Genomic DNA, 18,750 nt, shown 5'->3' with positions numbered 1-18,750 from the left:
AAAGATACAATCTCCTTCCACATCCTGGGTCTTAATCTAAGCAGTTATGTGTGTCTACAACCATTCCCAGCCGCCTTCCTCCCATGTCAGCAAATAAAGTGCCCTTTACCCCTTCTTAAGGTCATCCTCTCTACCTGTGCCTTTGATCTTAGTGCAGCTTATTATAGAGTGCTTAAAAGCACAAGCTTTGGAATCAGCCATACAGACTTCAGATTTGATCCTGATTTTGACAATTACTATAAATGAATCAACTTCTCTAAACCTCAGCTTTCTCTGCAGTGAGGATAATCACACATACTTTAGGTTTTTATGATTTAATGAGATTACAGTTCTAAGTACTTAGAGTTCCTGGAATATAGTAAATGGTCAATAAAGGTTAGTTGCTGCTGATCATAGTAAATTTTTAACATTGTCAATTTGGTTTCCCTGTAAGCATCTTTGCCACAAGTATTTTTGCCACATAACTAATTGGCCATAAGGCAACTTTATGTAAAAGATAAACTCACCAAAAATAAAATGGGACATTTCATTTAAAAGGACACAATGAAATGTGAAAATGAATAACAAAATTAAAAAGACTTTATTGTGAAATACAAAACATTTGAATACATTCAAAATATGTAGTGTAGATTCATGGCAATACTATGCAAATAAAATGATTTCATTTTGTGGATTGTACCTAAGCACTTGTCTTCAGTCCTTCATTCATAGCATTATACATTTTTTTGTTTGTTTGCTTGTTGAATTGCTCCTCATTTGGTATCACATTTTTTTCTTTTTTCCCTAAAATTTCTTCTTCATTAAGAGAAGTATCATTTCCCAAATACTGGGATGTATATTTGTAACTGATATTTGCATTGCACTGTGAAAGCCTTCTACAATGTTGTTTGTTCTTGGTGCATTGTCACATGCCCGTTGATCGATTGATCAAAGTTCTGTGGTCAATGTGGGTACAAAACTGTGCCACGGTATAGACCATTATGAGGGCTAAGATCTATATAATATAAAAATGGAGGTACTGTGTGGATGGAGAAATGAAACCAAACTGTCAACTAGTTATTTTTTTCTTTTACAGCAAAATTGCCTTATGGCAAATTAGTTACACAGCAAAAATACCAGACACGACAGCTCCTCTTCTAGTCTCCCATCGGTTCCTTCTCATATGTGTTCACCACCCCCTTACTCTACTACTTTCTTCCCCTTGGCCTATAAACTTTCCCTTTTCCCCACATCCTTCTCTAGGCTACTCTCTAATGTTTTCTCTTTTTCATTCTTTTTTAAACAATTTTTTTTGTTTTGTTTTTTAATTGAAGTATAGTTGATACACAAAGTTACATTAGTTTGAGGTATACAAAATAGTACATGGTCATCCACCAGTCTTGTGAGTTACCCTGTGCTCACCACTAGTGTAACTACCATCTGTCACCATACAGTGCTATTACAATACCACTGGCTATATTCCCTAGCTTGTATCTTTATCCCTGTGACGTTCATTCCATAACTGGAAGCCTGTATCTCCCACTCCCCTTCACCCATTCTGTCCATCCCTCCACTCCCTCCTCTCTGGCAACCATCAGTTCTCTGCATTTATGTGTCTGTTTCCGGTTTTTGTTTATTTGTTTTGTTTTTTAGATTCCACATATAAGTGAAATCATGTTATTTGTCTTTCTCGTCTGATGTAATTTCACTTAGCATAATACCCCCTAGGTCCATCCATGTTGTCTCAAATGTCAAGATCACATCCTTTTTATGGCTGTATAATATTCCATCATGTGCACGTGCACGTTTGTGTGTGTGTACGCACACACACCATATCTTCCTCATCCATTCATCTATCTATGGATCCTTGGGTTGCTTCTATATCTTGGCTCTTGCAAATATGCTGCAATAAACATAAGGGTGCATATATCTTTGCGAATTAGTGTTTTTGTTTTTAATATTTTGAGGAACCTCCATACTGTTTTCCACAGTGGCTACACCAGTTTGCATTCCCACCAACAGTGCCCAAGGGTTCCTTTTCCTCCACATCTTTGCCATCACTTTTTATTTCTTGTCTTTTTAATAGTAGCCATTCTTACAGGTATAAGGTGATATCTCATTGTGATTTTAATTTGCATTTCCCTGGTGATTAGTGATGTTGAGCATCTTTTCATGAGCCTGTTGGCCATCTGTATGACTTCTTTGGAAAAATGTTCATTCAGGTCTTCTGCCCATTTTCAATTGGAATATTTGTCTTTTGGTTGTTGAGTTGTATAAATTCCTTATATATTTTGGATATTAGCCCCTTATTGGATATATCATTTGCAAATATCTGCTCCCGTTCAGTAAGTTGTCTTTTTGTTTTGTTGAGGGTTTCCTTTGCTGTGCAAAAGCTTTTTTTGGTATGGTCCCAATAGTTTTTGTTGTTTGTTTTTTCTTTAAGATTTTATTTATTTATTTTTAGAGAGCGAGTGAGTGAGAGTGAGGGGAGGGGCAGAGGAAGAGAGAAAGAATCTCAAGCTGACTCCATGCTGAGCACAGAGCCCAACACAGGGCTTGATCCCATGACCCTGAGATCATGACCTAAGCGGAAACCAAGATTCAGATGCTCAACCAACTGACCCACCCAGGCATCCCCCCAATAGTTTATTTTTGCTTTTATTTCCCTTGCCTGAAGAGACCTATCTAGATAAATGTTGCTAAGGCCAATGTCAAAGAGATTACTGCCTGTGTTTTCTTCTAGTTTTATAGTCTCAGGTCTCCAATTTAGGTCTTTAATCCATTTTGAGTTTATTTTTGTGCAGGGTGTAAGAAAATGGTCCGGTTTCATTCTTTGGCATGTGGTTGCCCAGTTTTCCCAGCACCATTTATTGAAGAGACTGGCTTTTCCCCACTGTATATTCTTGCCTCCTGTGTCATAGATTAATTGACCATGTAAACTAGGGATTATTTCGGGGCTCTCTATTCTGTTCCATTGATCTATATGTCTGTTTTTGTACCAGTACCATACTGTTTAGATTACTACAGCTTTGTAGTATATCTTGAAATCCAGCAGTGTGATACCTCTAGCTTTGTTTTTCTTTCTCAAGATTGCTTTGGCTATTCAGTGTCTTTTGTGATTCCATACAAATTTTAGTAATATTCTAGTTTTGTTGAAAAATGCTGTTGGTATTTCTAATTCTTGGCTCTCCCTAGGTTAATTTGTGTTTATTGTCTCTATTGACTTACCCTTTTCACCTTCAGCCCACCTGTGGTCTGGTTCCTGCCTCCATTTCAGTATTCACTGTTTTCCTTAAGGTTAGCATTGACCTCCAAGTTACTAAATCCTTTAAACATTTTTCAGTCCTGGTTTTATTGCCCCTCTGCTTCAATTAACACTCCTTCAAACTATTCCCTTGGTTTCAGGATACCACCCTCTCCTGGGTCTATTCTCTGTCCTCTCCTTCTCTGTCTCCTTCCTGCTCTGTTCTTCCCATTCCTACCCTCTACTGTTTTCTTCTTGCCATATTGCTCTTCTCACTGTACATACTACTCCTGGGTGATCTCACGTACTTTGGTGGTTTCAACTCTTGAGTGTATCTGAGCTCTGCCTTCATAATGTCTTGTGTTGACCTGGATGGCCCTCAGGCACTTAGCACATCTAAAAGTGAACTCCTCTTTTAATCTCCCAGCCTAGTTCCCAGACCTTTATCTTTATCCAATATTCTTTATGTAAATTGGGTGGCCTCGCTGTTCGTCTTGTATTCCAGACGAGTCAGGACTTGATTCCTCCCTGCTGATTTAACCTTCTAAGTACTCAAATCTTTTGCCTCCTCTCCAGCCACCAGTGTCTTAATTGAGGCCTTTATCATCTATCATCTGGACTGCCGCAGCAACCTCCTGTACAGTTTCTCTTTCTGCAGTGTTGTTTCCTTCAGATGCATCTTCTACATGGCCACCATATTCTCCATATAGAACAAACCTGGCCATGTCTTTTCCCTACTAAAATATGACTCATCACCTACAGACTGCAAGCTCCGTAGGGTGGCCTTCGGGCCTCTGAGTTGTTGGTCTCCTGCTCCTCCTCTCTAAGCCTCATTTTTAACCACTTCCTTCTCGAAATTTTAGCTTCCAGCAGACCCAACCATGTGTTGTATATATCCATGTATGTTCCTAATATACTCCCATGTAGATACCATGCAGTTTCTTAGTTCTGTGCCTATACTCACGTTCTTTGCTACCTGGAAAGAAAGCCAGGTCTTCCTACCCCCATCACCTGTCTTTTACCAACCTGCTGCTCTTTTATCCTTGAAGAGAGTAGTTCTTTAATATTTTAGGGGTGGTGGAAACCTTTGAGTGTGTGATAAATACCTTAGAACCTCTCTCTAGAAAAATACATATAACCCCCAAATTTGCACATGATATAAGATTGTAACCCCAAATTAAAATCTCCTTCAGCTAAGGCACTGTATTCTCCAGAAAATCCATCCTAACTCTCTACATATCTGTTTGATCTCCCTTTTCCCATATTCTTTTACATTATGTATATATTTCTATTATTGCATGTCCCATGTGACAGTATAATTATTTAGTGTCTTCACCACTATACTTCAAGTTCCTTGAGGGTGGCAACTGTCTTACTCATCTTTGTATCCCCAGCACTTAGCACAGCACATAGAAGTTATCAGTAAAAATTGAGGTTGAGTGTTCCTTAAGAACAAACCTTCTTTCACTGTGGACCATTTACCTATTCAGCAAACATTAATGGAACGCCTGCCATGTGCCAGGCATCGTGCAGGGTGCTGAGAATACAGATTAACATTCAGACATCCTTGTCCTCACAGAGCTTACAATCTAATATCTATGAAAGTGTGTTTAAATTAGACATTACAAAACTGTGTGGCAAGTACTTTGGAAATACAGGATAGAATAGGATTATATAAAAAGAGCAACATATCTTTGAGAGGTCAGAGAAGGCCTTTCAGAGGTAGTAATAATTAAGACCTGTAGGGATTAGAGAGAAGTTCCTATCAGAGGACAATGTCCGTAGAGGTCTTGGTATGAAAGAAAGAATACTGTGTCTAAAGAACCATAGACAGTTCCATGTGGCTGAAAATATGAGTTTGGTGGGCAGGAAGGACACAACAAGAGGCTGAAGGAGTCTTCTAAACCATGCTCAAGAGTTTACGCTTCCTCCTAAAGTTCCTGGGAAGGCATAAAAGAACTTTATTCTTAAAGTTCTTAACAGAAGAAAAGAGGAGTTATGGGGCACCTAGTTGGCTAACTTGGTAGAGCATCTGACTCTTGATCTCCAGGTGGTGAGTTGGAGACCCGCATAGGATATAGAGATTACTTTAAAAACAAAACAGAACTGTTTAAAACAAAAAAGAAGAAAAGAGGAGTTGTGTCAGAGTGTGTGCGTGTGTGTGTATAGAGAAGGTTCTGCTCACCAGTAAAAAACAAACAACCAGCTTTTAGAACACTGAACAGTGCTGTCATGTGGCTACCGTCTGATGCCGGCTTGAACCAAAACTGACAAAGTGGGATCCTGCAGTCTCTTGGCTTTACACTGAGATGGAAACCACTTTATATAAATTAGGCAGGATTGTGGAGAAGCTCAGAAAGCTCCATGAAAGAAAATACGTTAAAAAAAAAAAAAAAACAAACAGTTTTTCTACCACTTTCCTTTTTTTTTTTTTTTAAATTTTAACTCCTTTCCCATAAAGTTTTGTTTTTTTAAATACTTGCAAACAGGGATCTAATATAAGAAGCAAGTTTCACTGGCTCCTTTTTTGTTTGCTAGCTTCTCTAGCTAAAATGATAGTCATAAGACTGCAGGAAAAAATATATACTTTCATTTTTGCCTAACATAAACAATGTTCTAAAACATGGATAATTTCAAAAATTGAAGAGCATTTTAACATCTTTTCCCATTGTTATGGACTTTAATAAGTAGATCTTGTCTTTAATCTCTGAAATAAGTTAATTGTCTGGTTAACAGACCTTTTATCTTAAAATAGTCTGTACTGGGCATTTCTCAAAAGATTATATATATTGACATTTGATCGTTCTCCTCCAGATACTTTTCTTTGGATTTGGGTGGCTTTTCTTCATGCGCCAACTGTTTAAGGACTATGAGGTAAGAAGAGATTATTTTGGTTATACTGCTATGTATCTAGATTGTTTTAAAATGGGCAAGAAGGGGGTGGCCCAGTCCATTGAGCATCCGACTCTTGGTTTAAGCTCAAGTCATGATCTCAGGGTCAGGAAATCAAGCCCCCTGTTGGGCTTCGCACTCAGCGTGGAGTCTGCTTGAGATTCTGTTTCTCCCTCTCCCTCTGCCCTTCTCCCCTCTTGTGTAAGTGTGCTCTCTCTCTCTCTAAAATAAATAGATCTTTTTTTTTTAAGATTTTATTTATTTGACAGAGAGACAGTGAGAGAGGGAACACAAGCAGGGGGAGTGGGAGAGGGAGAAGCAGGCTTCCTGCTGAGCAGGGAGCCCAATGTGGGGCTCAATCCCAGGACCCTGGGATCATGACCTGAGCCAAAGGCAGATGCATAACGACTGAGCCACCGAGGCGCCCCTAAAATAAATAGATCTTTAAAAATAAAATGGACAAGGAAAATGCCTCTGTTCAAGAAAGGTCATGTTCACTTCCAAGATAGGAAGTTTTAGCCAAATGAGTACTATATAATTATTAAATTGGAGAATATGATTAGGCTTAGTTGATTTAAAAAAAAAAAAAACAAGTCCTATGTAGCCCAGGAGCAAAACTGACATGCCTTAGTAATATCAGTGTATAGAACAACAGCAGACAGTTATTTTTTGGAAGATAATTTAATTTACAGTGTCTCATAAATGTTCCCATTCATTTGGGTGTCTGACCTTCAGTGTTAATGACCTAAGTCATCCTAAGTTAATACCAAAATCTTAAGATTGATCTGGTTCTTAAGCCATGAGTTCATAGAAACACCAGCCTAGACTGGACATTTCCTAATTAATCCTCATTTAGTGATAAGCTCAATGGTTGTGGACTACTTTTAGATCATTTCTAGGATATTCACCATTAAACCTCTCCAAGGAGTTTGGTTTGTTGTCTGAAAGAGCCCAGGATTCTAGAGATTCTGCTCTGCTTGATACTTTAAGGCTTCCCAGGGGAAGTTCCAGAACTGGTCCAAAGGTCTGCAGAGTGTTGAAGAAACCCTTTTAGCACTAACCTATATATATGTATAAATCTATCCTTTTTATGTCACTGTGCATCAGGAATTCTAAGTGCTACTTCTCACCCTGTCACTTCATCTTGTGCTTTAAATTCTCCATCCACAAGAGGATGATGATAATAGTGCCCCATGATTTAGAAATACTACCTACTTCCAACTATTGTTAAGCTCCGGGCAAGTTGCTATTATAGCCCTGTTTCCAGTGACTTGAGAATTTTTTCATTAAGTTTTCTGACTTGTGACCAGATTATTCATCCAATATTTCACTCAAGGAAATGACTTGTATTCTCTATTTGACTTTTAATAGGTACGTCAGTACGTGGTACAGGTGATCTTCTCTGTGACTTTTGCGTTCTCTTGCACCATGTTTGAGCTCATCATCTTTGAAATCTTAAAAGTATTGAACAGCAGGTGAGTACTAATTAGCTCTTCTCATGAAGAGAATTGTGTGATCAGGTGAAAGACTTACCTGAATTCCATAGCTGAAAAAATCCACCATGTGGTTAGTTTAGTCTCAGTAACTAAAAATCATAGCAAATATGGGTCCCAATCACCTAGTAACTGGTTTGACACAGATTGTGAAATAAGGAAAAAAAAGAAGTGACCATTAGCTCTGAAGAGCTAATTGGGAATGAGGCTGCGAGAGCCTAGGTCCCAGGCTTCACTCCTAGAAGTTTTATTCTTCTCAGGCTACTCTTTGAATCCTGCTAATGGCCCTTCACATTGTTGTGCTAATGAAAAAAAATCTCTACCTGAAAAGATCAGAATTCCTCAGAGTTAGTTATGTATGGGCTTCTCCGAAGTCTGAACTCCAGCTCTCACTAATTTAGGTTACCTTTGTTGATTTCACAGGTATGGTCAATTCAGATTGAACTTAGTCTTGTTTAAAGCATTTTTTAAAAGCAACTCCTATTCCCCTCCAAATAACAGACATGTTGTTTACTAGACAGCCTGTCCAAAATATTTCTTGCTTGTTAAACTGCAAGCTTGAGTTCTTTTAGACCATTGTTTGTGTTTAGAGTACATCAGCTATTCTATGTTGACTTTTGTAGTTTTTTATCACTGCATGGAAAAATCTTTTAGTAAAGTGGCATTTGACTCTGTAATCAGGAATCAATGCTGAGCTAAGCTATATATAACTTGTTTCAGACTCCTGATACTTGAGACTTACAGAGAGACGTTATTCTCAGATTCCTTTGAGAATCGGAGTTGATAATGTCTCTTGATAAATTAATAATTTGTAGTGTGATAAAACAAAGTATGTCCTGATTCTTATTTTAACTAGTTCTTTAATAATCCAAACCTTTTTTGGATGAGCAGGATACATATCCTATGACTATCAAGAATAAACAAGTGTCCTTTTACTTGCTAATTACAAATAATAAATCACAACCAGGAACTTTCACTGCTCTCTAACCAGAGGTCAGCAAGTCATTCTGTAAAGGGCCAGATAATAGACATTTTAGCCTTTGTAGTTTATACGGTTTCTATCACAACTACTCAGCTGTTAGAGAGTGAAAGCAGCCATAGGCGATGTATAAACAAATGGGTGTGGCTGTGTTCCAATAAAATGTCACTTATAAAAGAAACTTCAAGCTAAATTTATGATACACTGATACAAAGTTTCTAGAACTCTGTGGTGTGCATTTTCATAATAGTCATCAGGCATGGCCTACTTTTATACCTATCTTTTCCCATGTTTTTCCTTTCTTTTCCTACTTTCTTACAGTTTATTTCATCATCCTATATTTTATATATCCTCATAAGCCACTTAACCACTTAACTTTTTGAAACAAGGCCCAAGTGTAAGTTTAAAATCAGCAAATTCAAAAGACACTATCAAGAAAGTGAACAGATTCCCCAAGGATGGGAAAAAATTTTTGTAAATTACTTACCTGATAAGAGACGTTGATCTAGTATATATAAAGAACTCTTAATAGTTCAATAATAAAAAGACAACACATTGAAAACTGGATAAAGTATCTGACTAGGCATTCCTCCAAATAAGTCACAGATGGCCAATAAGCACATGAAAAGATGCTCAGCATCATCACCATTTGCAGGGAAATGGCAATCAAAACCATGATGAGATACCACTTGACACCCATCAGGATGGCTATAATCAAAAAGACAGTAACAAGTGTGGGCAAGGCTGTGGAGAATTAGGAACCCTCCTGTACTACTGGGGAGAATGTAAAATGGTGCAGCCACTCTGGGAAATAGTGGCAGTCCTCAAAAAATTAAATAGTTATCATATGACCCAGCAATTCCACTCCTGGGTACATACCTAAAGAGAAATGAAACATGTCCACGCAAAAGTTTTCCCCAAATGTTCATAGCACCACTGTTTATAATAGCTTAAAAGTGAAACAGTCCAAATGTCCAGCAACTAATGAATGGATAAACAAAATGTGACATATCCATACAATTGAATGAATATTATTTAGCCATAAATAGGAATGAAGTACCTTGAAAACGTTATGCTAAGTGAAAGAAACCAGATGTAAGATGACATGTAATGTCCAGAATAGGCAAATCCATAGAGACAGAAAGCAGATTGGTGGTTTCCTAGGGCTGGGGCAGTTAAGAGAAAAGGAGAGCTAATGGAACAGTTTCACTGTGGAGTGATGAAATGTTTAAAATGTATTGTGGTGATAGTTGCACAACTTTATGAATATACTAAAACCATTGAATTGTACACCTTAAATGGGTGAATTATATCTCAATAAAATTGTTATTTAAAGAAGTCCACGGTTAGGGGTTGGGCAAAATGAGTGAAGGGGAGTGGGAGATACAGGCTTCTAGTTATGGAATGCATAAGTCGTGGGAATAAAAGGCAAAGCATCAAAAAAAAAGTCCTAAAAATATTTTAATCAATTCATAAAATATAATTGTTTATAAGCAGTAATAAAAGTAGTCATGCAGATCAAATGTTTATATTGAAGATGCAAAAGAAATATTTAAGTCTTTCTAGCACATTACTATTTTTAGCAATTCCTATTAACATTTATTTTCTTTTAATTACGAGACTCCCAGTGGTACATGAAACAACAGTCATTTTCTACCAGTAATAGTATATGTTGATATGTTATTATACACTGCCTATGAATATAACTAGAGCATTAACATTCTCATTTGAATAAGTAAAATTCTTAGGAAGTTAGGATGTTCATATATACTTTTCAGAACTCTATAATATATTCTTTAATCTCTATAAAGAACCAGACAGTAACAGCCTACTTGACTTACTGGGTGGGATATATTCGGTATTGAGTTCAAAGAGTAAGAGATCTTTTAGAAGACTGAAGAGAATGAAAGTTGCTGCCTTTATCCCCTCCTAGTGATATTCTTTGATATTTATTTCAGTTCCCGTTATTTTCACTGGAAAATGAACCTGTGTGTAATCCTTCTGATCCTGGTTTTCATGGTGCCTTTTTACATTGGCTATTTTATTGTAAGCAACATCCGACTATGTGAGTATTTGTAAACGTGAGTATTTTACCCTCTCGCGTCAGCACATAGATTGAGATGAGGATTTGTGGGGATTGAGGCTGTGGAGAGCTTCATTTCTACGTTACTTTCAGTAGCGACTGTTGTTTGGGGATGCCTCACACACAGCATCTTAAAAAGTTCGGCACAAAATCAACGTTGAATGATTAGGTAATTTGTGCTGCTACAGCTGTATTTCTGTTTCTACTATAATATCTCCCTTAACTCAACCCACATCTTAATTTCAGCCAAATTCCTCTTACAGTGATTAGGATGCTTTCTTTCAAAACTGTATTATTCCATCACTCATTTGCCAAGTGAACAAGCCAGCCAAATATTAGTCAGTGTGATTCCATATCTGTAAGTAGAGCAAGCTCTTTAGTATAGAACTATTTAACCTTACAGTCTTTCTCCTCCTTCCTAGTGCATAAACAGCGTCTGCTCTTCTCCTGTCTCCTATGGTTGACCTTCATGTACTTCTTCTGGAAACTAGGAGATCCATTTCCCATTCTCAGCCCAAAACATGGTGAGTGTATATGTGGTGGGGAGGGGGAAATAATTGTATCATTTTCTAATTTTGAAAAACAACTATTTTAAAACTTGTGATCATGGGAAATATAGCAAGTTATTTCTCTAAAAACAGTCTGGTTTTAAACTGAATTTCCCTTCATCCTAGGAAATATCAAATACTGGCTTTGAAAACTACTTCTGTGGTTTTAGAGCAGGAGTTTTTGACCTTAGGTTAGTGAATGAACTTCAAGAGAGTAAGGGGTGGGGAAAGTTGTCTTTAAATTTAAAATTCCTGATATTGTATGTAGAATTATGGGAAAATATTTGTATGTGTATTTGGAGCTAAAAGTATCCACAAGCTTTCATTAGATTCCCAAAGGGGTCAAATGACTGAAAAGATAAATAACCACTGCTCAAGTAATGATAAATATTGTCTTTAGGGACTATACGTATTTTAGGAAAGAGCAGTGACATAAAACATTCAAAATTAGTAGATAAAGAAAAGCTTTCTAGGAATCAGTGTCTCTCCTTACACAAAAAAGTTCATTTTAAATACAAGAGCAGGGGCACCTGGCCAGCTCAGTTGGTAGAGCATGCAGCTCTTAATCTTGGGGTCATGAGTTCGAGCCCTGTGTTGGGTGTAGAGATTACGTAAATAAATAAAAACTTTAAAAAAATCTTTAAATACAAGAGCAGATCATAGAGCCCTAATTTCTGTGCTATAAAAACCATGAACAATAATCTGTCAGCTAAAAGTCCTTCAGAACTCCTTCAGAAATATATATATGAACATAGATATATATGCCACCTGTAATGAATATATTGGCACTTTGATACTGGAGGTTTTAAAAAAAATACACATCCATTCATTTCACTCTCCTGCTGTATCAGGATTCTTATAGCAGAAAACAGAATCTGCTCTAACTAATTTAAAGCAGAAAGTGATTTATTCCAGGGTATCAGGGAGTTTATAGAATTTTTAGAAAAGCAGGCTGTTAAACTTAAATGCTGTGTAGTGAAGAGTAACATTCAATCATAACACAGTAGTCAACTGGAGAAAACCCCACTGAAGTTGTCACTGCCACGGGGGACCTGTGACATCAGGGATCAGATAGTAGGACTGCTTCAGTGGCCACAGTCCCAAGTGCTGTCCACACTCCCATGTTATTCACTTCTGCATTTGAGGTCTCACGTGGGCATGTGAATTTGATACAACCTAGGTACATTCAGAACCTTAGTTTCAAGGAAATCTGGGAAAGAATATTTGGCTTTCCAGATTCTGTAATACAAGAAGACATGCTAGAAAGGCATTGGAATGAATGTTGAGTAAACCAGTGTCTAGAATCTACCATGAATCCATCTGTGTCTATTCCTTGCCTGTAGCAGGGATCTGGAGGAAGGAGGTTATGAGATTATGCTGCAGGAGGATCAGAGAAAATGCACAATTTTAAAAAGCATATGCAGGGTCACCTGGGTGGCTCAGTCAGTTAAGTGTCTGCCTTCAGCTCAGGTCATGATGTCAGGGTCCTGGGATCAAGCCCTGCATCGGGCTCCCTGCTCAGCGGGGAGTCTACTTCTCCCACTGCCCCTCACTCCCTCTCCTGCTTGTTCACATGTGCACTCTCTCTCTCTCTCATATAAATAAATAAAATCTTTTAAAAAATAAATAAATCACATATGCAATATCCTAACTATTTTTAAATTAGAAATAGCTACTTTGAAATTTCAGATAACATTTAAGAAGGTCAAAAAAGTTAAAACACTAGGCTACCAAAAACATTCAAACTCAGCATGGTGTACAAGACCTTCCGTGGCCTGACTACTGCTGTCTTTCTCTGTGTCTCTCGTCCAGTACTACTGAATTACCTAAAGTTTCTAGAGCTATTCTGTCAGTCAGGACATTCCTTCACCTCTTGTTTATCTAGAAAATGCCTATTCTTGCGATATTCAGCTCTTGCCAATTCCAGATTTTTCTGGCCATCATTAGAAGATTTTTTTTTTTTTTTAAGATTTTATTTATTTATTAGAGAGAGAGAATGAGAGACAGAGAGCACGAGAGAGAAGAGAGTCAGAGGGAGAAGCAGACCCCCCGCTGAGCAGGGAGCCCGATATGGGACTCGATCCCGGGACTCTAGGATCACAACCCGAACTGAAGGCAGTCGCTTAACCAACTGAGCCACCCAGGCACCCCATCATTAGAAGATATTAATTGCTCCCACATCAGTGTACTTATGTCACCTATAATGATTATAATTACTTGCTACCTTTTCTGACTTCCTCATTAACTCGCCAGCTCCCTGAGGACCCTGGGGTCAAAAACTACATCTTACTTGTCTATTCCCAGTGTCTATAGCGTGGAACCTAGCACATAAATGTTTAATGCATGTTTATTGAATCAGTGAATAAAAAAACAATTTCAGTCTCTCGAAGGTAGTAGATGAGTTTAAAAATGTAACACTCTGAATAGGAATTTAGAATTTGCTAATATGATTAGCAAGCACATGTCCATATAGGGAAAGATATGGACTACAGAGGCCCTGACAATATAGCTCTCATAAACTATTTCAAATAAGCCCAAGAGAGACAAATTTGTGGTATCAGAAACGAGGGACAAGAATTATAAAAGGACCCCAAGGCTGCTTATAATGCTAGCACAAGCTCACATGCAGCCCAAAGACAAGACTGGTGTCTGTCTCCCGCTTGCTCCTTGTGAGCAGTCAGTTCACATGACCAGTGGAGCCAGACCGGGCCTGAGGGAAGATGAAGACCATCACATCTTTTGTATCTTCATCCTTTTTTCAAAATTCTGTAGAGATATCCTAAAGAAGACACTGAGGGGGAAGACCTAGGAAATAGTTTCAGTTTTAGTCTTTCCTTTGTGCTCCAGGAAATAAGCATTTTGGTTTTATGTCCGGTGTCTAATTCATTTGACTAAGAGAAGTAAGTAGGAAGAAAAGTTTAGGCAATGGATGAGAAGCAGCCAGGCTTACCCTGCCATCTTAGAGCTTTTCTAGGACTGTCCCAACGACCAGTATGATTAATTACTGTGGAGACCACAAAAAGACTGTAAGACCCAATCCTTACCTATAACAAAAAGATGTCTGTGAAAGTACTCCTTGTGCAGTGCTTGAACCGAGGAAGGTTGGAAGGCATTCCCTAGTTTGGGAAAGAGTAAGGGAGGCTAAGAAAGTCTGTGAAGCACACAAAAAAATAATAAAAATACAGGAATTTGTGTGAGCAAATGGCAACAGTGAGATGGTCTCCTGCATGCCACTTCATCCATCGGACTTTCCACTTATTACTAGAAAACAAGGAACAATTGACCTTACTTCATGGAAATGCTAGGATTACGTAGATAGTATCTTCAAAGTACTTTAGACCGGGAAAAGATATTTAATAAAGGGACACCACCTTAAAGGGAATAAAAGTATAGAGGGGACATTTTTCTAGTTTTTTATATTTAATAACCTATATTAATCCCTTCGATTTTTTTTTTTGTTACTGGGTAATTGTATACCTACAGTCAATAAACATTTGCTGAACACCTTCCATGTGCCAGGCAGTAAGAAAAACAAAGAGCAATAAGACATGATTCCTTCCTATAAAGAGGATGTGAAGAGGTATGTGGGAAGTAGAATCAACAGAATTTGGATGAGGATTTAGTCATTCGTATAACATTCCACAAATATTTTTTGAACACCTAGTTTTATTTTAAGTGCTGGAGATACAACCATGAACAAAAGAAACTTGGTTTCTGCCCTCCTGAAACTTACCCTCTGGCAGGAAGGACTGAACAGTAAAAATATAAACAAATAATTGCCAATTATGATCATTATCAAGGAGCAAACAGGTTACTGTGGTAGACGACAATGCAGATAAGGATGTCAAATTAGATGCGAGTGGTTAGAGTCAGCCTTTATGAGGAAGTATTTAAGCTGAGATTTAAAGGACAAGACCAAAGGTAGACCCAGCAAGAAGGCAGAAGAGACATCATGTAAAGCCCTGAGGTAAAAAAGACTGGTATATTCAAGGGGGAGCAAGAGGCAGAAGGGAGACTAGTGGTATAGATTTTTCTATTTTGGTGACCAGATAGTTGATGATATCATTTTCTAGGCTAGGTAATGCAGAAGAAGGAAGATAATTCGAACTTGGGATGTGTTGAATTTGAGTTGCCTGTGCACATCCAAGTTCAGCAAGCAGTTGCATACACAAGTTGGCAACTTAGGAGAGAGGTATGGATTTATTAGTCCTTATGGAAATAACTCCAGGAATCTAAAAAATTAGGTACCATCAGCTAAACGCCATTAGATGAACCTGGGGAAATAGGCCAAGATCACCCACTGAAAATGTATATAGAGTGAAATGAAAGGGGATTCTGGGCCATTCTGAGCAGAGAAAGACCAAGAAAAGAACAACTAGAGAAGTAAAAGAGATAAATAATTTTAAATAGCAATGATTCAGGCACCTAGCTAGCTCAGTCGGTAGAGCATGAGACTCTTAAATAGCAATGATTCAGTGTCCTAAAAGATCAAATAAAGCATGGATTGGAAAATGTCATTGAATTGTGCAACCAGAAGAAAATTCGTGACCGTATTATAGTAATGGTTTAGAGTGTAGGCTGTGGAGCTGCACTTCGTGTGTTTGAATCCTAACTCTGCCACTCTTGACTAAGTTACTTACCCTCTCAGTGCTTCTATTTCCTCATCTGTAAAATGAGGTTTTCAATATCTGCCTCATAGGGCTGTCATGAGCGGTAAATGAGTTAATACTGCTTCAAACAGTGCCTGGTACAGAACAGGTGCTTGATGAATGTTGCTGTACTGTTGCCGTTACGATTATTAGTGAAAGCAGTTTTCTTCAGGTAGGAGAATGGGATGAAAGCTGAATTGCAGCCAGTTGAAGAATAAGTAGAGGTGAAGAAGAGGTGATAGTAAGTGTAAGTTCCTTTCAAAAAGTTTGGCTATTAAGGGGGAAATAGAGGATTGGCAACTAGAGGTAAACTCAAGGCTAAGGACAGACTTTCTTAGGAAGGAGACTTGAAACTGAAGGAAAAGAACGAGCAAAGAAGGAAAGATTGAAGGTAAAAGAGAGGACAGGTGATGGAACAAGATTCTGAAGGAAGTAGAAAGGAAGTAAGATCAAAGCACAAGTAGAGAAGTCTTAGCTTTAGATACTGTCTTGTTCGAGGGGGACAAGTTGGGAGGATGATTGCAGATGTTAATATAGTAGAAGGGAGTATATGTCTAATAACTTCTGTAATTAGGGCATTAGCTAAGGAGAACAGGATTGGGAAAATGAATTAAAGATTTTCTGCTGGGTGGGGATGGGGCGGCACCTGGTGGCTCAGTTGGGTAAGTGTCCAACTCTTGATTTCAGCTCAGGTCATGATCTCAGGGTTGTGAGATCAGCGGGGAGTCTGCTTGAGGTTCTGTCTCTCCCTCTCCTTCTGCCCCTCCCCACCCTGCACTCATATTCTCTCTCTCTCAAATAAAAAAATTTTTAAAGATTTAATTTATTTATTTGAGAGAAAGATAGAGCACGAGCAGGGGTGGGGGAAGAAGAGCAGAGGGGGGAAGGAGAAGCAGACTCCCCGCTGAGCAGGGAACCCAACATGGGGCTGGATCCAGGACCCCAAGATCACAACCTGAGAGAGAGCACACAAGCAGGGAGAGCTGCAGAGGGCGAGGGAGAAGCAGGCTCCCTACTGAGCAGGGAACCCAAAGTGGGGCTCAATCCCAGGACCCCAGGTTCATGACCTGAGCTGAAGTCAGATGCTTAACTGAGTCACCCAGGCACCCCTAAAATAAATAATCTTTTTTTTTTTTTTTTAAGATTTATCTACGGAGGGGAGTGGGAAGAGATGGCTGACCAAGGGCAAGAAAAGGATTCCTCAGTAGTGTCGTAAGCTCTGTTAAGACTAGAGACCATAAATCTGTAATGGCACCAATATCCCAATGCATTCTAGCTGTTTTAGGAGCTCAGGCATGGGCACAGGGAAGATGGAGTGTTAGACTGATCCAAGATTGGGAGTTTTCAGGATCAGCGCTAAAGAAGGAGGAGAGTCGGGACAGAGTCCTAATGAGAGAAGTTGAAGCAAGCAAGCTTGGAGTTCAGGCTCAGTGAAGAAGGAAATGGAAGGTGGGAGAAAGCGAAAGACTATAGAAACAGAGGTCACAAAGAGCTCTAAAATGGTGTAGGGGAAACACAGGAGCAGGAGAGCCGGAATATTGGAAATTTCAGTTTCAAAGCTAACAAAATTCTTGAATGGCAGCTTTGGTGTTAGGCCAGAGTGGATAATGCTGAAGTGGATTCCATCCTAGAAATAGGAAGTGAAAACAAAACTAGTTTTATCCTGCGATTCCAGACTTCCTGGCTTATTCTTCAGCATTGCGTTCTCTCATTTATCCCAAATATCAACAGCATTTATTTTAAATACTCATTTTCAACATTCTAAAATAATTGAAAACAGTTGATAATTAGAATACAACTGATAATCTAAAACTCACATATCTGCCTTTAAAATACTCATTCGTTATAAATTCAGCTCATTTATTAGATGCCTTATGTGTTTATTGGCAAAAATTAATAAGACATAAGCTCATAAGACCTAAAGAGCTTATTATGACCTAAGGGGGAAATGTATATATATAACTGTATATATTGATGTATATAGTGGAAAGTGTTACCTTGTATTTATACTTTTCCAGCAGATTTACTTTCCTAATATTTTTCATTTCTTTTTTTTAAATTTTTTATTGTTATGTTGATCACCATACATTACATCATTAGTTTTTGATGTAGTGTTCCATGATTCATTGTTTGTGTATAACACCCAGTGCTCCATGCAGAGCATGCCCTCTCTAATACCCATCACCAGGCTAACCCATCCTCCCACCCCCTCACACACTTTCCTAATATTTTTTTGCCAAAGCTTTTACTAAAAGTACTTTGCTTTGTTAGAGTTCACACTACCTTGAGTAAATAGTCGAAAAGTATTATTTGCAAATATTATTTTAATATTACCGTCGCCCAGCCATAGAGATGATTCTGGAAGCATATGGGATAGGAGGAAAATCAGTAGACTTTTATACATTTATTATGGAAGACCTACATATTGATAATTTAATTTTAAATTTAATATTGATAATTAAAATTTGGCTTATTTAAGTTGTATGTAATGGTTGATGTTTTCTGTTATATTTCCTCTTGCAGTGCTATTTTATCTTTATCACCTGACATTAAGGTGCTTTGATGTTTTTAGGGATTTTGTCCATAGAACAGCTCATCAGCCGGGTAGGTGTGATTGGTGTGACTCTCATGGCTCTTCTTTCTGGATTTGGTGCTGTCAACTGCCCATACACTTACATGTCCTACTTCCTCAGGTAAAAAGAACTTTGTCTCTTTTTTTTCCTATTACTTCATGAATACGTATGTCCTATCATGCCATCATCAATACTTAAATATTAGATCTGTGACACTGCCTTTTTATTCTTTCCATCTGTCCTTATGGGCATTGTCCTAGGAATCTCTCCAAATAATAAGTCTTATCACTTATATTGTTTGCCCTTTGTT

At 38.1% G+C, this 18,750-nt stretch overlaps 1 protein-coding gene across 2 annotated transcripts in view; it reads left to right on the top strand.

Annotated features, from left to right (window-relative positions):
• Positions 1-18,750, top strand: part of LOC116641988 (Golgi pH regulator) — a 59,367-nt gene that overhangs the window by 3,497 nt on the left and 37,120 nt on the right. The window contains exons 2-6 of one of the 2 annotated variants that reach the window (XM_032420005.1): positions 6,038-6,097; positions 7,487-7,590; positions 10,546-10,652; positions 11,093-11,194; positions 18,440-18,560. In XM_032420005.1, the coding sequence (XP_032275896.1) occupies positions 6,038-6,097; positions 7,487-7,590; positions 10,546-10,652; positions 11,093-11,194; positions 18,440-18,560 (494 nt within the window). The other variant, XM_032420011.1, reaches the window with a different exon arrangement.

Source organism: Phoca vitulina, unplaced genomic scaffold (genome assembly GCF_004348235.1).
Source record: "Phoca vitulina isolate PV1807 unplaced genomic scaffold, GSC_HSeal_1.0 scaffold2, whole genome shotgun sequence".
Taxonomy (NCBI): domain Eukaryota; kingdom Metazoa; phylum Chordata; class Mammalia; order Carnivora; family Phocidae; genus Phoca; species Phoca vitulina.
This window is presented reverse-complemented; position numbering and strand designations above follow the sequence as displayed.